Source organism: Heloderma suspectum, chromosome 7 (assembly GCF_057233095.1).
Source record: "Heloderma suspectum isolate Gila_16-S chromosome 7, 16-S_ref, whole genome shotgun sequence".
Lineage (NCBI taxonomy): Eukaryota > Metazoa > Chordata > Lepidosauria > Squamata > Helodermatidae > Heloderma > Heloderma suspectum.
Genome location: NC_139464.1, coordinates 10,875,824 through 10,898,305, shown reverse-complemented (window position 1 = coordinate 10,898,305; position 22,482 = coordinate 10,875,824). Strand labels below are relative to the sequence as shown.

Here is a 22,482-nt window from a genome sequence, read left to right as displayed (position 1 = left end):
TAGGTTTGCCATTGCTTTCCTCCCAAAGAGCAAGCGTCTTTTAATTTCATGGCTACAGTCACCGTCTGTGGTGATCTTGGAGCCCAAGAAAGTAAAATCTGTCACTGCTTCCATTTCTTCCCCTTCTATATGCCAGGAAGTGATGGGGCCAGATGCCATGATCTTAGTTTTTTTAATGTTGAGTTTCAAACCAGCTTTTGCACTCTCCTCTTTCACCCTCAACAAGAGGCTCTTGAGATCCTCTTTACTTTCTGCCATTAGGGTGGTATCGTCTGCTTATCTGAGGTTGTTGATAATTCTCCCAGCAATCTTAATTCCGACCTCTGATTCATCCAACCCGGCATTTCTCATGATGTACTCTGCATATAAGTTAAATAAGCAGGGTGACAATATGCAGCCTTGTCGTACTCCTTTCCCAATTTTGAACCAATCGGTTGTTCCATGTCTAGTTCTTACTGTTGCTTCTTGACCCTCGTACATGTTTCTCAGGAGACAGGTAAGGTGGTCTGGTACTCCCATCTCTTTAAGAATTTGCCACAGTTTGTTGTAATCCACACAATCAAAGGCTTTAGCATAGTCAATGAAGCAGAAATAGACATTTTTCTGGAATTCTCTTGCTTTCTCCATGATGCAACGAATGTTGGCAATTTGATCTCTAGTTCCTCTGCCTCTTCGAAACCCAGCTTGTACTTCCGGTAGTTCTCGGTTCACATACTGCTGAAGCCTAGCTTGTAGGATTATGAGCATCACCTTGCTGGCATGTGAAATGAGTGCAATTGTGCGGTAGTTTGAGCACTCTTTGGCGTTGCCCTTCTTTGGAATTGGAATGTAAACTGACCTTTTCCAGTCTTGCGGCCATTGTTGAGTGTTCCAAATTTGTTGGCATATTGAATGCAGCACTTTAACAGCATCATCTTTTAGGATTTTAAATAGCTCAGCTGGAAGACTGTCATCTCCGCTAGCTTTGTTGTTAGTAATGCTTCCTAAGGCCCACTTGACTTCACTCTCTAGGATGTCTGGCTCAAGTTCAGTGACCGCACTATCATGGCTATCAGGGACATTAAGATCTTTCCTGTATAGTTCTTCTGTGTATTCTTGCCACCTCTTCTTAATCTCATCTGCTTCTGTTAGGTCCCTGCCTTCTTTGTCCTTTATCATGCCCGTCTTTGCACAAGATGTTCCCTTGAGATCTCCGATTTTCTTGAAAAGATCTCTAGTCTTTCCCATTCTGTTGTTTTCCTCGATTTCTTTGCATTGTTCATTTAAGAAGGCCTTCTTGTCTCTCCTTGCTATTCTCTGGAACTCTGCATTCAGTTGGATATATCTTCCCCTTTCTCCCTTGCTTTTTGCTTCCCTTCTTTCCTCAGTTACTTGTAAAGCCTCAACAGACAGCCACTTGGCTTTCTTGCACTTCTTTTTCTTTGGGATGGATTTCATTGCTGCCTCCTGAACAATGTTACGGACCTCTGTGCATAGTTCCTCAGCCACTCTATCAGGTCTAATCCCTGAAATCTATTCCTCACCTCCACTGTATATTCATAAGGGATATGATTTAGGTCATACCTGAATGGTTTAGTGGTTTTCCCTACGTTCTTCAATTTAAGCTGAAATTTTGCAAGAAGCAGCTCATGATCTGAGCCACAGTCAGCTCCAGGTCTTGTTTTTACTGACTGTATAGAGCTTCTCCATCTTTGGCTGCAAAGGACATAATCAATCTGATTTCGATATTGACCATCTGGTGATGTCCATGTGTAGAGTCGCCTCTTGTGCTGTTGGAAAAGAGTGTTTGCTATGATCAGCGTGTTCTCTTGGCAAAACTCGATTAGCTTTTGTCTTGCTTCATTTTGTACACCAAGGCCATGCCTGCCTGTTATCCCGGTGATTTCTTGACTTCCTTCTTTAGCATTCCAATCCCCTATGATGAAGAGGACATCTTTTTTTGGTGTTAGTTCTAGAAGGTGTTGTAGGTCTTCATAGAACCGATCAACCTCAGCTTCTTCGGCCTCAGTGGTTGGGGCATAGACTTGAATTACTGTGATGTTGAATGGTTTGCCTTGGATTCGTACTGAGATCATTCTATCATTTTAAAGATTGTACCCCAGTACTGCTTTTCCCACCCTTTTGTTGACTATGAGTGCTACTCCATTTCTTCTAAGGGATTCTTGCCCACAATAGTAGATATGATGGTGACCTGAATTAAATTTGCCCATGCCTGTCCATTTTAGTTCGCTGATTCCCAAGATGTCGATGTTCAATCTTGCCATCTCATGTTTGACCACCTCCAGCTTACCTTGATTCATTGATCTTACATTCCAGGTTCCTAAACAATATTGTTCTTTACAGCATCGGATTTTCTTTTCACCACCAGACACATCCACAACTGAGTGTCCTTTTGGCTTTGGCCCAGCCGCTTCACTCTTTCTGGCGCTACTTGGAAATTCCCTCTGCTTTTCCCCAGTAGTATATTGGACACCTTCTGACCTGAGGGGCTCATCTTCCGGCGTCATATCTTTTAGCCTTGTGATATGTTCCATGGGGTTTTCTTAGCAAGAATACTGGAGTGGGTTGCCATTTCCTTCTCCAGTGGACCACATTTTGTCAGAACTCTCTGCCATGACCCGTCCGTCTTGGGTGGCCCTGCACGGCATAGCTTATGGCTTCATTGAGTTACGCAAGCCCCTTCGCCACAACAAGGCAGTGATCCATGAAGGGGAGACTTGGGCTTAGCTTATCCTAAAACTATCATTTCCTCTACTACAGCCCACTTATGCCTTCTCTCTCTCCCTTTTCTTTTTTCCTTATAAAAAAAATGGCAAAAACAATTAAGATTATGTCAGTGCTGATGTCAGTTCAGAGGAGGGAAATGAAGATGATCAGGGGACTGGAAACAAAGCCCTGTGAGGAGAGACTGAAAGAACTCGGCATGTTTAGCCTTGAGAAGACTAAGGGGAGATAGGATAGCACCCTTCGAGTACCTGAAAAGTTGGCACAGAGAGGAAGGCCAGGATCATCCCAGAGTGCAGGACATGGAATAATGGGCTCAAGTTACAGGAAGCCAGATTCCAGCTGAACTTCAGGAAAAACGTCCTGACTGTTAGAGCAATATGACAATGGAACCAATTACCTAGGGAGGTGTTGGGCTCTCCCACACTGAAGGCATTCAAGATGAGGCTGAATGGCCATCTGCCAGGGATGCTTTGACTTGGATTCCTGCATTGAGCAGGGGGTTGGACTTGATGGTTTTATATGCCCCTTCCAGCCCTACTGTTCTATGATTCTATGTTTTTATGATTCTAGCCCTTGAACGGAACTACAGTCATAGTGCAAGGAATTTGGCCATTCTGTGTGTTACATATTTACTAACATCACTCAGTAGAAAACACAGTTTTGCAAGTGAAGTCTTCCCTTCACCAGAATCCAACAAAAGAAGGATATACCTTATTACAATATTACAAAAGGTGCCACATTCAAGGACAAAATGAATAATGTTCTCAGTACACTGAGGATTTCAAAATTAAACTCTAACCTCGTTAGGGATGCCCTTAAGATGCTCTTCCCAATCTGTCAAGGGAAGGACAGTTAGCTCTGCTCAAGAAAAAGTTATGCTCATTTTAGCGTTGGGTAAAAATCAACCAAATGCTTTGGAAGTATTAAAAAGGACCATGTAGTCATGGTGGATTCACATGGCCATTTCCACCCTCACCCCCCCCCCCAAGTGTTACAGGTTATATGAGAAAAGGGTGGAGTTACGTTTAACTCAGAGAAGACTGAGGATATGTTCACACATGCATATTAATTGCACAGTATTGAAGTGCCTTACATCAACTCAGATCATTGGCTTATCTAATCCAGTACTTTCTTCAACTATTACCAGCTCTCTTAGGTGAAGAGAACCCTGCAACCTATGATTCTTTATCTAGAGATGTCAGGGACTGAACTTGGGATCTTATACGTATATGAAAAGCATGTGCACTGATGCTAATGGGAGCCAGAAAGTCTGAACATATAACACTATTTTTGCACCAGTTGCATTGGTTACCGGTACATTTCTCAGCCCAGATCAAAATGCTGGTGTTAACCTTCAAAGCCCTAAACTGTTTGAGACCAGTTTATCTTAACTTCCTTTATCCAAATGGTCCTTCCCTTACACAGAGATCTGCTTCAGAAGTCCTGCTTGTGTGCCTGCTGGTAAAATCGGTTAGTTTGGTGAGCATGAGAAACAGGCCTTCTTGGTGGTGTTCCTAGTTACAGAACTGTCTTCTGGCTTACATATTGCTTATCCCCTTCAGTACAAGCATATAGGAGCACCCTGATAACGTGTTTCTTCACTATGGCCTTTCCTTAAGAGTGTAAATGGCTTGTGTGATTCACAAAAGTTTTCTCATTGTACCTGTACACTCATCGTAACTGTACAACTGTACACCAGTCTGATGCACCTAATTTATCTTGTACAGGGAGAGAGAGCAAGGCAGGCTAGGTATGAACTCTGTTCCAGCTGAATTCTCTCTTTCCCCCACAGGAACATTTAACACCAGCTGTCCTGTGGAAAAGATCCTGATGATGTTTTAATATATTAATTGTATCATGCATTTATTAATATACTTTGATGTTGCCTGTAAGCTGCCTTGATGGGATTTCTATCCTGAAAGGCATGCATACAAATAATTGAAATAAATATTGTATCATTCTTCTTGTGTGCACTGCTTTGTGAGAGCTTGGCTCTAAAAAGCAGCTTGCAAATATTTTGAACCAATAAAATAAACAAATTATGGGCCACCCCAAGGGGCCAGTTCAACACTTACTGGGAGTGGCCTCAGTATCTGTGGTTGGAGAACTATGACCAGCCATAAAAGTCCCAGGGGGAAAAGAAGGGTGCCTTTAAGGTGGAGGAAGGGCCAAAAGTCTAATGAGAGCACGCCAGCTTTGCAGGGATAAGATCCCCAGTATCATCAGCCAAGAAGGATCACAGGAAGCAGTCATGGGAAAATCTCTGTCCAAGACACTGGAAAGTCACCTTCACTACTGACAGCACTGGGATAGATGTACCAGTGATCTGTGTCAGTATAAGGCGACTTCATAGGACAAGATTGCTTAATTCTTTTTTTGTTCTTCCTCAATGTGCCTTAGGTTATTCTTCTTTCAGGATTTCCCTTAACCAGTCTGTTAAAGCCGGTAGCATTTTAAGCACTTAGCAAACACTTACAGGGAACTGGGTTGGCAGCTCTCTGTGGTTGCCTATGACTATATGTACAGCTCCTTATGTGGTCAGGCTGTTGGGGTTCATGAAACCTAGTGGAGTACACTCCCAGCTGTGCCCAGAAAAGCCAAATTCAGGAATCCAGTTGTTTAAATCAAGTGCAGTTATATGCTTGCTTTGCACCATTTCATCTGCTTGGTAGGCACAGGGGTGTCTGTCCCCATGCAGGACATCAAGTATTGTGAAGCTGGAAAAGGTGCTGGAGAAAGGGCAACCCAAATGATCAAGGGGTGGGGTGCTCTCCCTAGGAGTGAAAACATTTGAGATCTTGAACTCTGCATGTATGGATTAGGAAAGACCAGAAAACACAAAGCCTTCCCCCAGAAGGAGATGGATTCCCGTTTTTTTTCTAAAACAGCTCATTGTAAAGAAGAGTTCTGGTGGTGGCCTTCAGGCCAATAATGGTGTTGGTCATTACACTACCAGATCAGGGACAGAGATGGAGGGCCAGGGCCTAGAGGCTCCTTTAGATAATCAACTTATACCAGTACCACTTCAGACTGGGGGTAGGGACTTGCATATAGAAAATATGTATCTGCTACAAAGGAGTGTCAAATGTGGGTATCAGGTCCTTTATGGGGTCTCCAGTGCAACTTGTCCTAGCCCTGAAGGTTTAATGTCACGTTTTCAGGGTACCAGTGGCTACTACTTCTTCAGCCTCTCCACCCACATTGCTTCCAAATTAGAAACACAGATATCAAGGATTCTGGCAAGTACAGGCCCAGTTTTTACACATGGCACCCAGGACAGTTGCCAGGGCCCACCACTGGTAGGTGCCCTGGGGACCCTCTTTTTTCTCTACAGAGCACTGATCAACACCAAGTAGCTGTATCTGGCAGCTGCCATTTAAATTTCCTACAAGGCTTCTGGGCATTGTCGGGAATGTAATTGATGGCTCCTGGGCACCCAGCTCCGATTGCTGCCAGGGCCCAGCCACAGAGAAGGGGTCCATCAGAGGGTAGAGCGCTTTACTGAGCTTGTCTTCAAACACGGAGCTGGCCCCAGGTACATCAAGGAGAATGCCATGGAATGGCAACGTTGTGTGAAGCAGTGAAGTGGAGGGTGCAATTTATGACTGGCCACCATTTACAGACAAGGAATGGAAGAGGAGAAATGTTGAGGGGTCCCCAGGACACAGCAAGGTATTGCGTGTAGCCCTAATACTTTTTAGTGTCATATTCATGCTATACATGTTAAAGTACAAATACATTCTCCAACACTACCACAATAGCACCCAGTATTTGTGTCTAATTAGGGACACAGGACGCTGCCTTACAACCGGCAGCAGCTCAGGCAAGATTCCTTCCTAGCCCTACCAAGAGATGTTGGGTATTGAACCTGGGAGCTTCTGCATGCAAAGATACAGTTCCTCCTGAACTGGGTGATGGAGTTTGGTGTGGGCTTTTTTTTTTGTTTTGGTGCAGACATGTAGCTGTAGCCCTTGTGCATCTAGCGCAGGAAGAAATCTGGCCTTTGTACCCATTTGAGTTTGACCTCCCTGCACTTTTTTTATAACTGAAATTTCCCTTTGGATTGTATCCAAAGCTTCCCTTCCTTTTGTGGAGGCAAACTTTGTGTCTTGCTCCTAAGGACCAATGCTGTTATACTGGCCAGGATTCTATCCACTTTTTGTAGCAAGCGTCACTGTTCGACAAGGAGTGCGTGATCGTGTGTGCGCGCGCGTGCAGTTTGCCAGTAAAAGTGGGAGATCTGCCCGTTCCTTAGAAAAAAGCAAAGCAGTAAGTTTAACAATCCATCTCATACTTCCTTAAATGTAATGCAGGATGTAAGATTCATGTTTATACAACAGTTTATTTACCTCTTCAAGAAATGCAGTAAAACGTTTATCCAGCAATGTTTACAGATCTTATAGCAACTGCACTTTTCTTGTTCTCTGACAAGGGATATGGATAATGTACATCTCATGAACATCTTGTATTTGTCTTCTAAAAAATGCAGCACTGATGTAAAGGATTCACAACACAATGACAGTTCAAAGATAAGAAAAGTGTGGTTCCCATGCTGACTTAAACAAGCATGAGCACAGTCAGACTGATGACAGACCTACAGCAACTGGAAAAAAGAGGGCAATTCCAGTTTAAAATTATTTTTGGTTGTATTAGGTTTGGCAACCTTCTCTGTTTTTGTACAGCTAATGTACTTTCTGGCGTTTGGATTTTATGTACAGAATACTGGTTGATGTGATTTGAAGTGGCGTGTGCCGATGTTTTAATGGGACGGGTGCAGAACTTGCAAATCACTCTTAAGTTCTCCAAACATGTGTAACAACACATGCAATTCAGAAAGATGTGTGTTTCAGACCCTCTCCCCAGTGGACCCTGAAGAACGTGCAGTATTCCGCTTCCAGGTTAGAGAGAAACTGGACAGCCTCCTGGCATTGCAGAGATGTGGGCAGCCAGTTGGCAGAAGTTGCCCACTGCTTCTTTTTTTTAATGGGGGGGGGGTTTATTGCTGGCATGCATAGAGAGCTGGGAGGTTCAGTGAAGCAGTGGGCAGACCCCACCAGGTCCCAGGGACACAGTTAAGACACTGCCTCTGAAGAAGAGGTTACCACTGGTCTACTGGAGTGGAAGACTGACCTGTCAGATGGCTGGCAGGCCTTCCTGAGACCCATGAAAGGGAAGTGAGGACACTCCCACGTTCTCAGTTGAACCAGTTTCTTCTGTATCCTAAATCTTCTTCCACATGTACTAGTTAGTTCTTTCACACCTTACTTTTTGAAACTTTAGTACAGAAAATATTCGAACTTAAGCGATGAAGCTCTTGCATGGCACTTTCTATTGCAAATGGTGCACAGGCATTTAAGGGACCATGTTTCCCATCAATATCCATGGAAGCAAGGGCCCAATCCTTTCCTGAGCACTGCCTCTGTGGACATTGAGAGGAAACCTAGTCACTGAAATGCACAGATGCGCTCTGCACAATTATCACCACCGTATATGTATTCTTCCATTTAAACCTTTTGTACCCTAATTCAAAGTTGAAAGAAGGTGTGATTCAGCCTTTCCTGGCATTTTCACATTGGCAAATACCTTTTGGTACAGGAATAACTTGAAAGAATTAACCTACATCTTTAAAACGTAGCTTGAGAAAAGCAGCACTGAAGACACGGTGTATTTTCTAATTTCCTACCCTGCCCACCCCCCACCTCCCAGAAAGTCAGAGAATCTCACACAACTCTAGGAAATGTTAATCAGGCTGTACATTAAAAATAACAATCCTGTTCCAAACTTTGAAAATAACCAATGCTACCTTGTAGACAGCAACTTGAGTAAAAATCTATTTATGTGAAGTGCTTGGATACATCAGTGAAATGTACAAGCAACAACAGACTAAATTCACATGGGTGAGGGGTGGGGAAGGGGAGGAAAGTCTGTCTTGTATATTGCAGGCAAAAGAAAAACACACACACACAAAAGAAAAATGCCCACAATAAAAACTTTTTCCTTCCCTTAAGAAAAATAGAAGTTATTTCACAAAAAGCTAAAGCATGTTTATTTATGTTAGGTCCTAAAAATGGGGGGGGGGGAGAAAGAGAGCAGGAGGAAAAGCTTCATATATTCTTATCAGAAAAATATTTACCAGCCACTTGTCCCACCCCATGTCATTTATGATTATCTGGCTATGCAAGAGAGGAAGCCGAGAGCTACGGAAATCACTCGGGAGGCTCCCAAAGGACTGCTGCTTCCATTTGTGAGTCTCCCCAGTTTCTCAAATCAGAGAATCAGAAGAGGGAAAAGCCACTGGGAGAAGGCAGCAATATTTATAAGTGTCCCTGCTGTTGTCGACTAACACAGCAGCCACCTCCTTTAGCTATAGATTTCTCAGTTCACTGCTCTTCGGTTGGTGAGTCCATGGCAGACCATTCTTGATCAAGGCTGACACCGTTTGATAAAGGGGTGAAAGGGGGGGGGGGAGCTCAGGTGGACAGCATGTGCGTTTGTTCCTGATTTTCTCAAGAATCATAATCCTCAAAACTTGATGGCAATGGATGAGGCGGCAGAAGCCTGGATGAATCCCTCCACAAAAGAAGTCAGGGCAGGAGTGCTGAAGCAACAGTCCGACAAATCTCCGCGATGACTTCAGTGTGCTTTGTGCTTCCATTTCTTGTGTTTTTTATCTTTCTTTTTGCTGGCACACCTGGAGCAGAACCACTGCATTTCTTCTGGGGGAGCAGCTGTAATTCCGACGCAAGGCCTACGCGTTTGAAAACACACAGACAAATGCAAGAAAGTGGATGAGGATTCCTGACAAGTGAAGCACCTGCTGTCATATTTAACTAGGGCTGCAAGCTTTGCTCTGTGTGAATAATCGACAGAAGCTTTTACTGGAGATTTAACTCTCTTACAGTTGGGGAAAAAAACCATTTCACTAACCTGATACTGGGGTCAGATAAGGCTCCAATTAGATCACAGGTAAAAAAGAACAAGTTATATTTGGCAATGACTCCAATTCATTTTTTTTAAAAGCATATTACTTTATGGAGTATTGTTTATAGTGAAGGGTATGAATGTAGAGGGATGGCATCTGGGTTAATTTCTGTGGGGTTTCAGAAACCCCTGATATCTTAGTCATGTATATTTTCTTTCTTTTCAAAACCTTCTGGGGGTATGAATAAAAGAAGGTACTGCAAAGGAGGTACTGCTTGTGAGGTTCTCACAGGCACTCTTACAACAGATGTTCTTAAATGTCATGGTGTCAGTACATATAACTGGAGTATGTTAAAATGGTCTGAATTACATTTTCTGAATTGTTTTTAGCTGCATCTGATAAAGATTCTGTTATACTCAAAACATGTTAGGCATAATAAGAAATTGGAGTTTGTCTGCAAATAAATAATATATTTTCCTTTAGCACCTTTTGAGTCCATCTCTGCCGTTTTGTTATTTAGACCCCCAGTTCCTTGGGCATGCAGTGTTGCATTTCCCATTCACTTTAACTGGGGCTCAACTAGCCCTGCCTGCTCTTTTAGTGAAATACTTTAAAATGCACACACACATCAGAGAATGTGATCCTCAGGAAATGACACACTTTAGTGAAAAAAAGTTTTAGATTTTTTGTACCCTTTATGGTGAGTTAAAAGTGTAAATATGTAGGATGGTTAAAAACATAGCAGTTAATTGAGCATGTCATTCAAATTGTGGAACAGGTCCACTCTGTAGCTCAAAAATCCTTTTAGGATTTACTTAAGTAAAGGAATATGACATTAAGAGAGCGCTGTATCTCAACCATGTCAGCGCCTTGCAAAATGAGCTCAGTACTGGGACAGTGTGAATAGACAGAACACATCACTAGACTCTGCCACTAGTAAGAAGCTGGTCTGTTTAACGCCATTGCCGAATGCCTCAGGCTGACTGGGATCGTGGAACCATCACACTGTCAACAACCTCAGTTGTCTCAGAAATGGCTGAATTCATAAACTTCAGTAGGTCAAAACAGTGCCTGCTTCACATGAGTGACGAAAAATTGGAAAAGAGAGAGTATTTCAAAGTGGCAATTGTTCTACAACTTGACTTGTGACATAGGGGATTTGAACTACTTACCAGTGATACCAATCGTCACAGTCGTCACAACCAATCATCGGGCTGCCATCATCTGGCTTCTCACAGCCAGGGCAGATCCAGATCTTGTTCCCCCATTCATCTCGGATCTGGGATAAAGAAGCAGGGAGAACCTGATTATTTTGATAGTCAGAAGAAGCACATGATGCAGTGATTACTTCCTGATTAGTCCCCAAAGCTATTTAGCCATCCAAGTATTTCTGGAGAGAAGGTTACATGCCACTACACTGTTTGCGTAGATACAATATAAACATACACACACACGCACCTACTTCTCTTCCCTATAAGCTCTTCCTACATAAAAATAGATACACATTTCCGCACGAGTTAGGAAGATGAAATATGGTACATAGGTAGATATCCCCAATACCAGAAAATCTGAGTCTCTTGCTTTCAAGGAAGAAACACACAAATATCAAGATATACCCCCAAATAGCTAAGGAACTGCCACATCACCCAGGCATCTGAAATGTGGCACACACACTTAGTCCAAAGCCCAAGATATGATTATTAGAAAAGTCTGTTTTTTGGGGACGCTTTTCTTGTTTAACAGCTAAACTGCAGAAACTTGGGACATAAAGTTTATCTCAGAATAGACGCCAGCCCAGCACACAACAAGCTAAGTCATAAATGGGATGGAATGCAGTGGGCGTTCCACTGACTCCACACACACGTGAAAGAGAAGGTCTGGATGGTGGAGCTTCTGTAAGTCAGGAAGTGGTGCTACTTGACGCATGCAAGATCACCATCCCTATATCGCTGTGGTCAAATTGGCTTAAGAAAAAAAGTGCGTTCATTTATTTCAGATGTCAAGTGCTACACGAACAGGGACTCATGCTGGTGAGGGCACTAAGACATTGCTTTCATTCTATGCTGCCTCTGTGCAGGGGCAAAGAGCAGCCACCCACCCTCCCTTGCAGAAGACAATCTTGATGGCATGCATCTAATATATACAGTGCAGGGTGCATGTATTGCTATGTTATTACTTATTAGCCAAACTCTTCCAACCCAACTAACTGATAAGATCAAGGGTATAAAAATGGTTACTCAGTAACTTTCCATTGCCTTTGACATTTATGTCACAGCTACATTTACTGAAGGGTAAATGAAAAGAGAGAGAGAGAGAGAGAGAGAGAAGGGGAGTAGAAGGGTTACAGTACCAAGCAACAGACTGGTAGAATCTGCCTCTTCCATTCATTATGGTACATGCTCAAGATATAATAAATAATAATGTTAATTATAATTAAAACAGTAATAATATTTTTTTCATGACATACACTGCAGCTTATCAGTTCAGGCTTGTGCCAGTAGCTGATTATTTCTAGTAATTTTTATAGCATATGTAGATGTAACAAGGAGCTTTCCAAATCTTATGCCATTCATTTTTAGAGGTTTTTTTTTTTTTTTTAAACAACAACACAAAACAAAAAGTGTTTTGCAGAATGGAGGACTAAAGAAAATCTAAATAAAAGGTTACATTTCCAGGATAAATTTACAGAATGATTTATCAAACAAGTATTAACCAAAAAAAATTTATCAAGCAAGTATTAGCAGGAGCAAATCTTTGGTAAACAAAGCATGAGCTATGCTCCCTCATTTAATATAGTTAACAACAAAGATGACACAGAATCTCCTGTTGCTCTGACAAAATGATGGGGCTGGCCAGCGTAAGGCAAAGGAATGGGCTTACATCTACCAGTAGATTTTGGGGGACTTTGGCTTTATGGAATGAATACCTAAAATGATTTCTCTTGAAGGTAAAAAGTTTGCTCCTGAATAAGACCAGTCGATCACACACAAAAATTTCACAGCAGGGTTGCCAACTAGGCAAACCTCATACACTCATAAGCATAAAACTGCAGGTACAAAATGACACTGCCTACAGGAGTCTAACCTGCCTAGCCAGGTGTGTTATGGAAACACCAGGCAGAATGGGCCTTTCTAGCCGAGGGTGTATCCAAATCTTTATAAGCAATTGACAAAGTTTTATTTTCTGCATCACAGATTGAGAGGACTCCAATATCAAAACTGGGACCCACGAGTCAAGTGTACTTCACTAAATTCTTATCTGATCAAGATGGTGGTTTGTGATCAAGATTTGAACAGGAGCTAAATCCCCACCTCAAAACTTCCTGTTTGGCTATAAGCAGATCAAACACTCCTGCCGTGGTTCAGCTGTTCATGGGGAGGAGACTTCCTTTCTCTTTCGGCCTCCCTCCTTCTATTTCCTTCTCTGAATCACTCTTTGCTGAGCTTATTTTGAGATTAGTTATACTTTGGGCCAGATATTGTGTGATAGGTTTATATGGTGCTTAGGGGTGTATGCTAAAATCATCCCTGTTGAATTTTAGGCAGATAGTAAAAGCTGTATGGTTTCACCAGGCCTCTGACTTTTAAAATTGTGCTTGTTCTGTTTTTTAAAGAAAGAGTGTTCTGTTTTTATGTTGTTGTGATTTTATTGGATTTTGCTGTACATCGCTTTGAGTGCCCTAGTGGACAGAAAAGCGATAAATACTTTAAATAAATAGTAAAATCTTGAGATACAGAGGTGGAAATTGTGAGAGCTGAAAAACATAATGTATTTGGACTTGGTTTTATGGATTGCTTAGCCATTCGTATTTTTGCTGTGTTGTTTTTTAAGCCATGGGTTGGCTCCAGAACAAGTTAGTTGCACTTAGGTCCCACTGAAATCAATGTGAAAAGCTAGTCATAAATAATGGAAGCCCCACTGATTTCAACAGGATCTAAGTGCATCTAACATGCTCTAGATACAATCATATCTCCACTGCTCTGAGAGTTAAACATATACTTTTATTTGTAACACATCAAAGCTGTGTTCTCAGGAATTGATTTCACATGGGGGTGGGGGGAGAAGCCATGATGGCTTCTTTTACTAACATGATCGTCTGAACCCAGTCAAAGTTTTTAATATTTGTTGCTAATTCTTAAGCTTTTAGGAGAGCCAGTGCCAAGTGTCAACCATATGGATATTCACTGGTTATTTCAAGGCCAAGTGTCTCTGGTAAATAACCAAATTTCATTATAACATTTTTCTGTTATAGTGTGTCATTTACCAAGGGACAAGTGTAAAGCACAAGAGGAGAAAAAATGCATAAATCATTAAGTTAAGTTGGGGCGTTTTACCAATCTGTCATGGTGAATGTTGGCCTTTTACCAGTAAATGATGGAAATGAAGCTGAAATATGATTATTAGCGAAAGTGCTTGGTAAGCATCAGAAACATTAGTCTCACTAATTTGTTTGGGACATTTATCAGCAGACCCTGGAAAACTTCTTGTTTTACTTGCAATGAATCGAAACATATTCTTGTTGCACCTGTTTTTTTTGTTGACAGCAAAGAATACTGCTGCCCCTTCAATGCACCTCAGGTTCTCAGTGTGTAATATTTAACTTTTACTATCTGAGATCTTTGGCTGGAAAATGAGGATCTGACTGCAACCGATAAAGGGATATTTTATTTTATTATGAATTAAAAGAACTGGAAATCTTGGTATAGTAGAAAAAATAGTTTAAAATCATACTATTGCCAAACATAACTTCTAAATCAGATATGCCAACTTCTAAATCAGATACACTATAGTTCATGTGGGCTATTGGCTAAAACACAAAAGCCAAGTAATTTCTGACAGAAAACATTTCCACTCAAGGAACCTATGAAATGCTTAAAGTTTCATTCACAAAAGGCAAAAAGCAATACTGAAATGATAGATAGATAGATAGATAGATAGATAGATAGATAGATAGATAGATAGATAGATAGAACTGGGATCAACATACATTCACACTGAAATAGATTAATCTACGTACCACGTAATTACTGACAGTCTCTGTCACCACACTCCTAACTGGTGGTTTGGTGCCTCCCATAGTCGACACTGCAGGAGATGGTGGTGGAATCAGAGCTGGGGAAATGGTAGGCGGAGGCAGGGAAGGAACTACTGGAGCAGGAGGAGGGGTTACATGGATAGGGGCTGGTGCTGGGGATGGTGGAGGTGGTGGTGTTTTGGGTCGAGCTTGTAGAGTGGATGGTTTAGCCTCTGGTGTTGATACCACTTTGCTGATGACACTGTCAAGACAAAAAGAAGAGCCGTTATAACACTGTTCAAAAATGATGCCCAGTATAACCAAGGAATAAACAACACTGATTTTTACTGAGGACAAGAATAGTTTACTGATAGTTCATGATACCACTAGAATGCTTTTTCTGCCGTAAGATCATATAGTGTTGAAAAGCAAATATCCAGGCTAAAAAGGGCATCTATTAATTTATAGACTTCAACCTGTGCACCTCATAGGTTTAGGGTGAGCAATAAAACCTTGAAATCAAAACTGTACATAAAATACCAATTAAAACTATACAAAAACAAGAAACCAGTGCTAAAACCACCCTGCTGAAAGGCAGTTCCTATGAAGAGGTTGTACTCTGAAAATCACCCTTTCTGGAATGTTGTAAAAACTACACAAGTCTGTGTGTGGATGGATTCAGTCTATTATAACAAATTTATAATGATGGGGCATAGGGAAGCGGAGGGAGGAGCAGGAATGGACTTAGTTTGCATCAGCAGCTAAGCTGGGAAGTAGAATCAGCCATGAATCCACAGTTATGGTAGTTGGTCTTTCCTGTCCAGTCTGGCTGCCCGTATATTGCAGACTGCTCAGAAGAACCACCTTGCTGGATCAGGCCAGGGGTCCATCTAGTCCAGCAAATGGATTCTAACAGTGGCCAAACAGATGCAGAGGACATTTATAGCTAGGATATGGAGACAATGGAGCTCCCTTATGGAATGTGTGTTTGTGGTTGCAGGCATAGTATGAGACATCTTAGTCCAATCCCCCATACCTAAAGTACTGCAGATAGATGCTCATCCAGTCTTTCCTTGACAGCTTCAAAGGAAGGAGATTCTACACTCTCCCTAGACAGCTTACTCAATGGCAAAACTGGACTAAGTTTAAACTCAGGTGAGTTGTCTAATATAAGAAACCCAGATGTGTTGTCATGGAGAATATTCATGGAGGATATCAATGGCTAGTAGTTATGATGGTTATACATTACCTTCAGTGTCATGGGCAGTATGGCTCTGTATGCCAGTTGCTGGGATTATGAGTTGGGCATGTGTGTGGTCTTGCACAAATGCCCTGCTTGTGGGCTCCCCATTGACATCTGGTTGGCTACTGTGTGAACAGAATGCTGTACTAGATAGGCTTTTGGTCTGATCCAGCATGGCTCTTGTGATGTTCTTAGGTTAATTGCAATCCTGGAGTCAACTGAGGGTTGGATGTGTGTGTATGCAAAGGAATTTGCAGGCATTTAAGCATGGCTGTACTGAGACAAGTCATGCTAGCTCTGAGGAGTCCTAGACACAGCAGCCCTCACTCATCTTGCTTGCCAGGAAATTGTTCACTGGCTCACATGATTGCTCCAGCCCTGAACAAGAAGGTCTCCTTTCACATTATCACCTCGAGTACATGGCCAAACTATAGCTTCTTATGTAAAAAACAACCTCAAGTACTGTTGACAGTGGATTTAGAAATAACTGGTGAAAGAACTGAATGGTGGAATCTGCCTGTAGCAGTCTTCAGGAGAGGCTCTGCTCCACATCCCCCCACCATCAGAAGTGTGATTGGTAGGAACCTGGGACAGGGCCTTTTCAGTTGCAGCACTCAGACAATGGGACCTCCTCCTTTCGGAGGCTTATCTGGTCCCTCTCTTATTCATTTTCAGATGTTTAGTGAAGTCTTTCATTTTGACAGGCTTTCAATATTGGTTAGCCGTCCTCCACATTTATTTCTCTGTTTATTTATTTATTTGTGGCATTTATATACCGCTGAATATAATAAAATCTCTCAGCGGTTGACTGGTGGGGTTTTGTTTTTGGAGGCTGCTGCTTTTTGCTGTTGATTTTATTCCTCTTTGTTTTGTTGGTTTGGTCTTGTACATTAAACAACGAAGTGGCAGCCTCAAAACCCCCATCAAATGGAAACGGCAGGCTTTACAACTAATGAATATTAAAACCCTGCTCCTTTTTATTTGGCTAATTTTTATTGCCTTTTAAAATATCTTTGAGATCCCTTTTGGATAGAAAAGCAGCTCATAAAACTTTAAATAAATAAATAAATAAATAAATGCAAAGAAATGGGAGAAGAGGCCAGAGAAATAATTGTGTTCTATGTCAGATTGTTCAACAGTCATATGTAAGAGGATTTGCAAGATCTGTGCTATCCCTTTCATCGGATGAATATGGAAGCAGTCATCTCCAATTGAAATAATTGATACCCAGAATATACTCGGCATTCAAATATTAATTGCTGCTGGCTTTGGAGTCTGAAGCAGGACACCACTTTGGTAAATGTACACGAGGAGCAAAGCACTGTCTTGGTAGGGGATTGATGAAATTAATCTTTATTAATAGGCGACACTTTCCTACAGTGCAACAGGTAAACAAGTTATCTAACTGGGGGGGGAACTGAGCAGATGGTGGTGGAATCCACACCACTGCCCATGGTGGCTTACAGTCTCAGCAGCCTGTAAAGTAACAAGCAAGACAAAGGGCATTTCAAAAGGTCACAACTGAAAGTTTATACAATTATGCTGGATATGCACCTCTAGCATAACAGACTGGGGAATTTAAAAATGCCCCAACACACAGGATGGTGAGGGAAGTTCATTCACAGATTAGGAAAATGTATATCAAATATTGCAACATTAGCCTGGGAGTGGAAAGAGGATGAACCTAAGGAAGACATGGAAGCAGGTGAAAGTTGCCATTTCAGATACAAACCAGCTTTTCCCTTTGAGCGTGGATTCCACAAAGGGCAAAATAAATAAATAATGCAGAGGATGTACCGGAACCACCCCATACTCAATTTTCAACATGAGCAAGGACAAGGGTAATGACTCAAAGCCCTACTTTTCTTTTGAGAGGAAGTAAATCGAACAATGCCTACCAACATATATGGAATATTTTCATTAAAAGGGGATAAGGGATTCTTTAATGCCACAAGTAGCTCCTGCTGACAAGATTGCCCTCAACAGCACACACTGCAGCTATTCTCCTGGGCTGTTAAAAGTACAGTGGTCCTAAAAGCCTCTGCCATAGGCCTGCAGCCAGCAAACCATTAAAGTTGTGTTGCTGCTATCAAGCATTGAAAGTAGAGGTCCTTTTGTGCTCCCCCCACCCCCAAATTGAAACATGAAGACTTTACTGCTCTGCAGCAAACACAAGCACTTTGCAATTCTACTCTGAGGAAGAATAAAGTCATGCACTCCAAAAAATGCCAACAAAAAAAGCATGCCATTTTCTCAATGTCATGGCGTCTTCCAAAGCATAGAGTCCTTCATTGTTCACCTTCAGTAGACAAGTTAATACTGGATGCTTCCAGACGAGGCTTTTATTGTGCAATTGCTCTGCCCAGGTCTGTAGTCAGGGATGGCCTCGGCGGGGGGGCTCCCCCCCAATTTTCTCTGTCCCCCCTTATTTTTTCAAATAATTATAAACAGTGTACAATTTTGTCTTTAAAAGGCCTGCGAGCCAGATGAACTGCCCCCTTTTTTTGCAGCCCCACCCCAGAATTTTTAGGCAAGCTATAGGCCTGGCTCTAACTAATTCATGGAATTTTGGTGCAGGGTCCTGATAATATCATCTTCCATTGTAATCCTCCCATGTTTTCCCACCACTTCTTGTTTCTGTTCCATGCTAGAAAAAGTATGTTACGGAGGGAAAGATGGAATAGATGCACAATGCTTTCTATAGGTAGAGCGAGGAGCCCTTTGCCATGGTGTCATTTAAACTGTCACTGTAGTAAGGCTACCCAACTATTTTATGATTAAGGATAAGGCTTCAGTGTTAACTGCGATGATGTGCCTGTGTGAAGAGGAAAAGCAGGATGTAAATTATGCAGACAGATACATAAATTACCTGCCATTTACATTGAGGAAGATTTAAAAGAGACAGCTCAGAGGAGGTGTAAGGATCTGCCAGAGCACTTTGGTGGCACTATTCATGTGTACTCTGTATTGCACAGTGAGAGTTGGCATACTGTAGTTAAGAGTGTGAGCTACAAAGCTCCCAATTCAACTCTTAGCCTATGTCTCTGCTAGATACTGGGGAAATATGGCAACAAGGGGAAATATAGGCCTATGAGACAACCTTCTCCTCTCACCTCAAATCATATGAACAAAATTGATTAGAAGGGCAAGTGCATAACTGAAGCTGCCCAACTGCACATTCATTCATATTAATCTATGAAACCAACTGGGTGGGTGGACCCTGGGCAAGTGATTAATTCTGCCTAACATAATCTACAGGGCTGCTGATAGGATAAATTGATGTAAGAATATATTGTAACATGTCCTGAAAGCTTTGCATACAGCCAGAAAGATCTAAATATGTATGTCAAAACGGTAGAGGCCCAACTTAGATTTAATTACTGGTTCAAGGAAAACATTACAGAAGTTCAAAATACTTAGTATGCATCATCATGAGCAATGTCTTACAAAACTGATAATGCGAAGTGGTGATCAACAAATAACAGACAAGTGTGGACCTGTGACAAAAGTTTTGCTGCTTGTGCCAATGTAAAACAGGCATGTGATGTGCATCTGAGTGCGCATACTAGCTACATGCATTGCATTGCTTCCAATATGCATCCAAGTACACATTCCATTGAAAGCAATGCACTGCAGATAGACAACATCCATACTCAGTTGTGCAACCAGTTGTATATTTGAGTGTGGATGTAATGTGTCTCCACTGCAAGCTTTCAATGAAATGTGTACTTGGATGCAATGCAGGGCAGTTAGCTAGTAGACTTGGATATGAATTCAATTTGCCCTTTCAAAGGCAAAGGGGCTTTCCCCGTTACGGTTTAAAGAATTCCAGGGGGTGGAGTATTGCCTGAAGCCAATTTCTCCCCAGCCCAGATCCTTAAAATTGCAATGAATCTCTCCCTCTTGCAGTTCAAAGCATCTTATTGCGGTGGGGAGTGGGCTAGAAGGATGTGCACCTGAGGGTACACATGCTTCCAGCAAAATTCCTCCCCCCCCATGTGTTAGGCCCCAGGCTGAAAGGAAGCCAGTGGCAGATGGTGTGTCTTTCTGCCTGTTAAATTCCCAGCCCAGCTGACACCCTGAACCTTTGTTGGCAGGATTCTATGGCAGCAGGAGGGCAGCGCATAGGTGTAGCTTTCGTTCCTAGCCATTTTGTGGTGGGCAGTCAAGGGATCCTTCGAAATGTTCCTGCAGACTTTGACCCTCCTTCCCATTTGCAGGACCGACCCCTGGCCTCTCCCTGGTCTTATTTTTGAGTCTTGTGCATCCACATGCTCAGTTCCCCATGTTACTAATTGGGTGTGTGTGAGACTGATAGGCTCTGCTTGAAGTGTGCACTTAGAACATGCGTATAACAACAGGCCCGGCCTGTTTATCTCAGGTATCTCATCCAAGATCTGTGCCATGTGGAGCACACACTCCAGCCCAGCCACCACTCCCTTCAGCAGATGACGCTTTGGATAGTAGATACAGAAATCGTTTGGGTTTATGCCATTTGACTGTGATGGGGTAATCTCGGAAGGAGGGTGGGTATCCTTTGTCATCTACCTGAAGGCAGAGGATGTGTAAACGGCAGCATGCAGGAGCAGATCGCTCAAAGTCAAAGGATGCCAAATAGTAAATAATGTTTCTTCAATCTTGCTCTGGATGCTAAGACTAATTTATAAACATATACATAGTGTTGGTGTAAAGCGGCACAACAGAAAAGCAACAAGGAGGCTCTGGATCCACTGTGGATGTCGTCAGTCTTAAGGTAAAATGTGTAAGAAAGGTAGAAAAACTGACAATAGAGTATTCAAAAAAAATATTTTAAGCAAAAGGTTTCTGCTTCCACCCTCATCAACGGGGCTCCCATATATATATATATATATACACACACACACACACACACACACACACACACAGAGTACATCATGAGAAACGCCGGCTTGGATGAATCACAGGTCGGAATTAAGATTGCCGGGAGAATTATCAACAACCTCCGATATGCAGACGATACCACCCTAATGGCAGAAAGCGAAGAGGATCTAAAGAGCCTCTTGTTGAGGGTGAAAGAGGAGAGTGCAAAAGCTGGTTTGAAACTCAACATTAAAAAAACTAAGATCATGGCATCTGGCCCCATCACTTCTTGCTTTACAGAAGGGGAAGAAATGGAAGCTGTGACAAATTTTATTTTCTTGGGCTCCAAGATCACCGCAGATGGTGACTGTAGCCATGAAATTAAAAGATGCTTGCTCCTTGGGAGGAAAGCTATGGCAAACCTAGACAGCATAGTAAGAAGCAGAGACATCACCTTGCCGACAAAGGTCTGTATAATCAAAGCTATGGTTTTCCCAGTAGTAATGTATGGCTGTGAGAGCTGGACTATAAGGAAGGCTGAGCGCCGAAGAATTGATGCTTTCGAACTGTGGTGCTGGAGAAGACTGTTACGAGTCCCCTGTACTGCAAGAAGGTCAAATCAGTCCATCCTAAAGGAAATCAACCCTGAGTGCTCATTGGAAGGACAGATACTGAAGCTGAAGCTGAAGTATTTTGGCCACCTAATGCGAAGAGAAAACTCTCTGGAAAAGACCCTGATGCTGGGAAAGACTGAAGGCAAAAGCAGAAGGGGACGGCAGAGGATGAGATGGCTAGATAGCATCACCGATGCAATGAATATGGACTTGAGCACACTCTGGGAGAGAGCGGAGGACAGGAAGGCCTGGCGTGCTATGGTCCATGGGGTCACAAAAGAGTCGGACACGACTGAACGACTGAACAACAACAACAACAACAGCAATATATATATATATATATATATATATATATATATATTACACACACACACACACACACACACACACACAAGCTATAGGAAAGTATTAATTAGGAAACCAAAGCATAAGGATTTGTACAACATCACAGACAAAGTTAGCAGTATGAGCTGCACAGAGATGCATTTTCCCAGTTGCTGCTCGATCACACACTACTGGCCTCGTTGGTGGATTCAACCAATATTTTATCCCACATAAAGCAGGGCTATAGTTCAGTGAGAGCGCACACACTTGGCATGAAAATGGTCCCAGTTTCATCTGCTAGCATCTCTGGCTAAAACGATCTCAAGTAGCGGGGCTGGAAAAGGGTTCTTCCTCAAAACTTGGGCAGGGGAATAGATGGGACTAAGGTTTGACTTCAGTGGAAGTCAGTTTCATATCTACCAAACTTCACATTACTCCATGGCGAAAGCCAGGGAAATAGGGCAGGTCTTCAAAGCTCATTTGGCTTAGTAGCTACCACACTATTCAGCAAGCCTCAAGGATCAAGCTTCTATGCTTGTATCCCAACCATTAAATGTAAGTCTGCAGTTTCAAATAACCCAATTTCTTTGTGACTTTCACCACAAAGAACAGCAGAAGTAACAGCAAGTAAATAAATAAATGTAAATACTTTATTTAAGTAAATAAATAAAAATAAAGAATAATAAAGAATTCTTTAAATATATCAGAAGCAGGAAACCAGCTAGGGAGGCAGTTGGACCATTGGATGACAATGGAGTTAAAGGAATACTGAAGGAGGGCAAGGTGATTGCAGAGAAGC

General features: G+C 42.2%; 1 protein-coding gene across 2 annotated transcripts in view; it reads right to left on the bottom strand.

The window, feature by feature from the left end:
- Positions 1-7,045: 7,045 nt before the first annotated feature.
- The window catches only part of TAF3 (TATA-box binding protein associated factor 3), a 176,328-nt gene continuing 160,891 nt past the window's right edge, over positions 7,046-22,482 (bottom strand). For both annotated transcript variants that reach the window (XM_084809078.1, XM_084809079.1), the window contains exons 5-7: positions 14,667-14,925; positions 10,822-10,928; positions 7,046-9,475 (exon numbers count right to left, since the gene is read on the bottom strand). In XM_084809078.1, the coding sequence (XP_084665204.1) occupies positions 9,361-9,475; positions 10,822-10,928; positions 14,667-14,925 (481 nt within the window). In that variant the 3' untranslated portion in view covers positions 7,046-9,360. The remainder of the gene's footprint in view (positions 9,476-10,821; positions 10,929-14,666; positions 14,926-22,482) is intronic.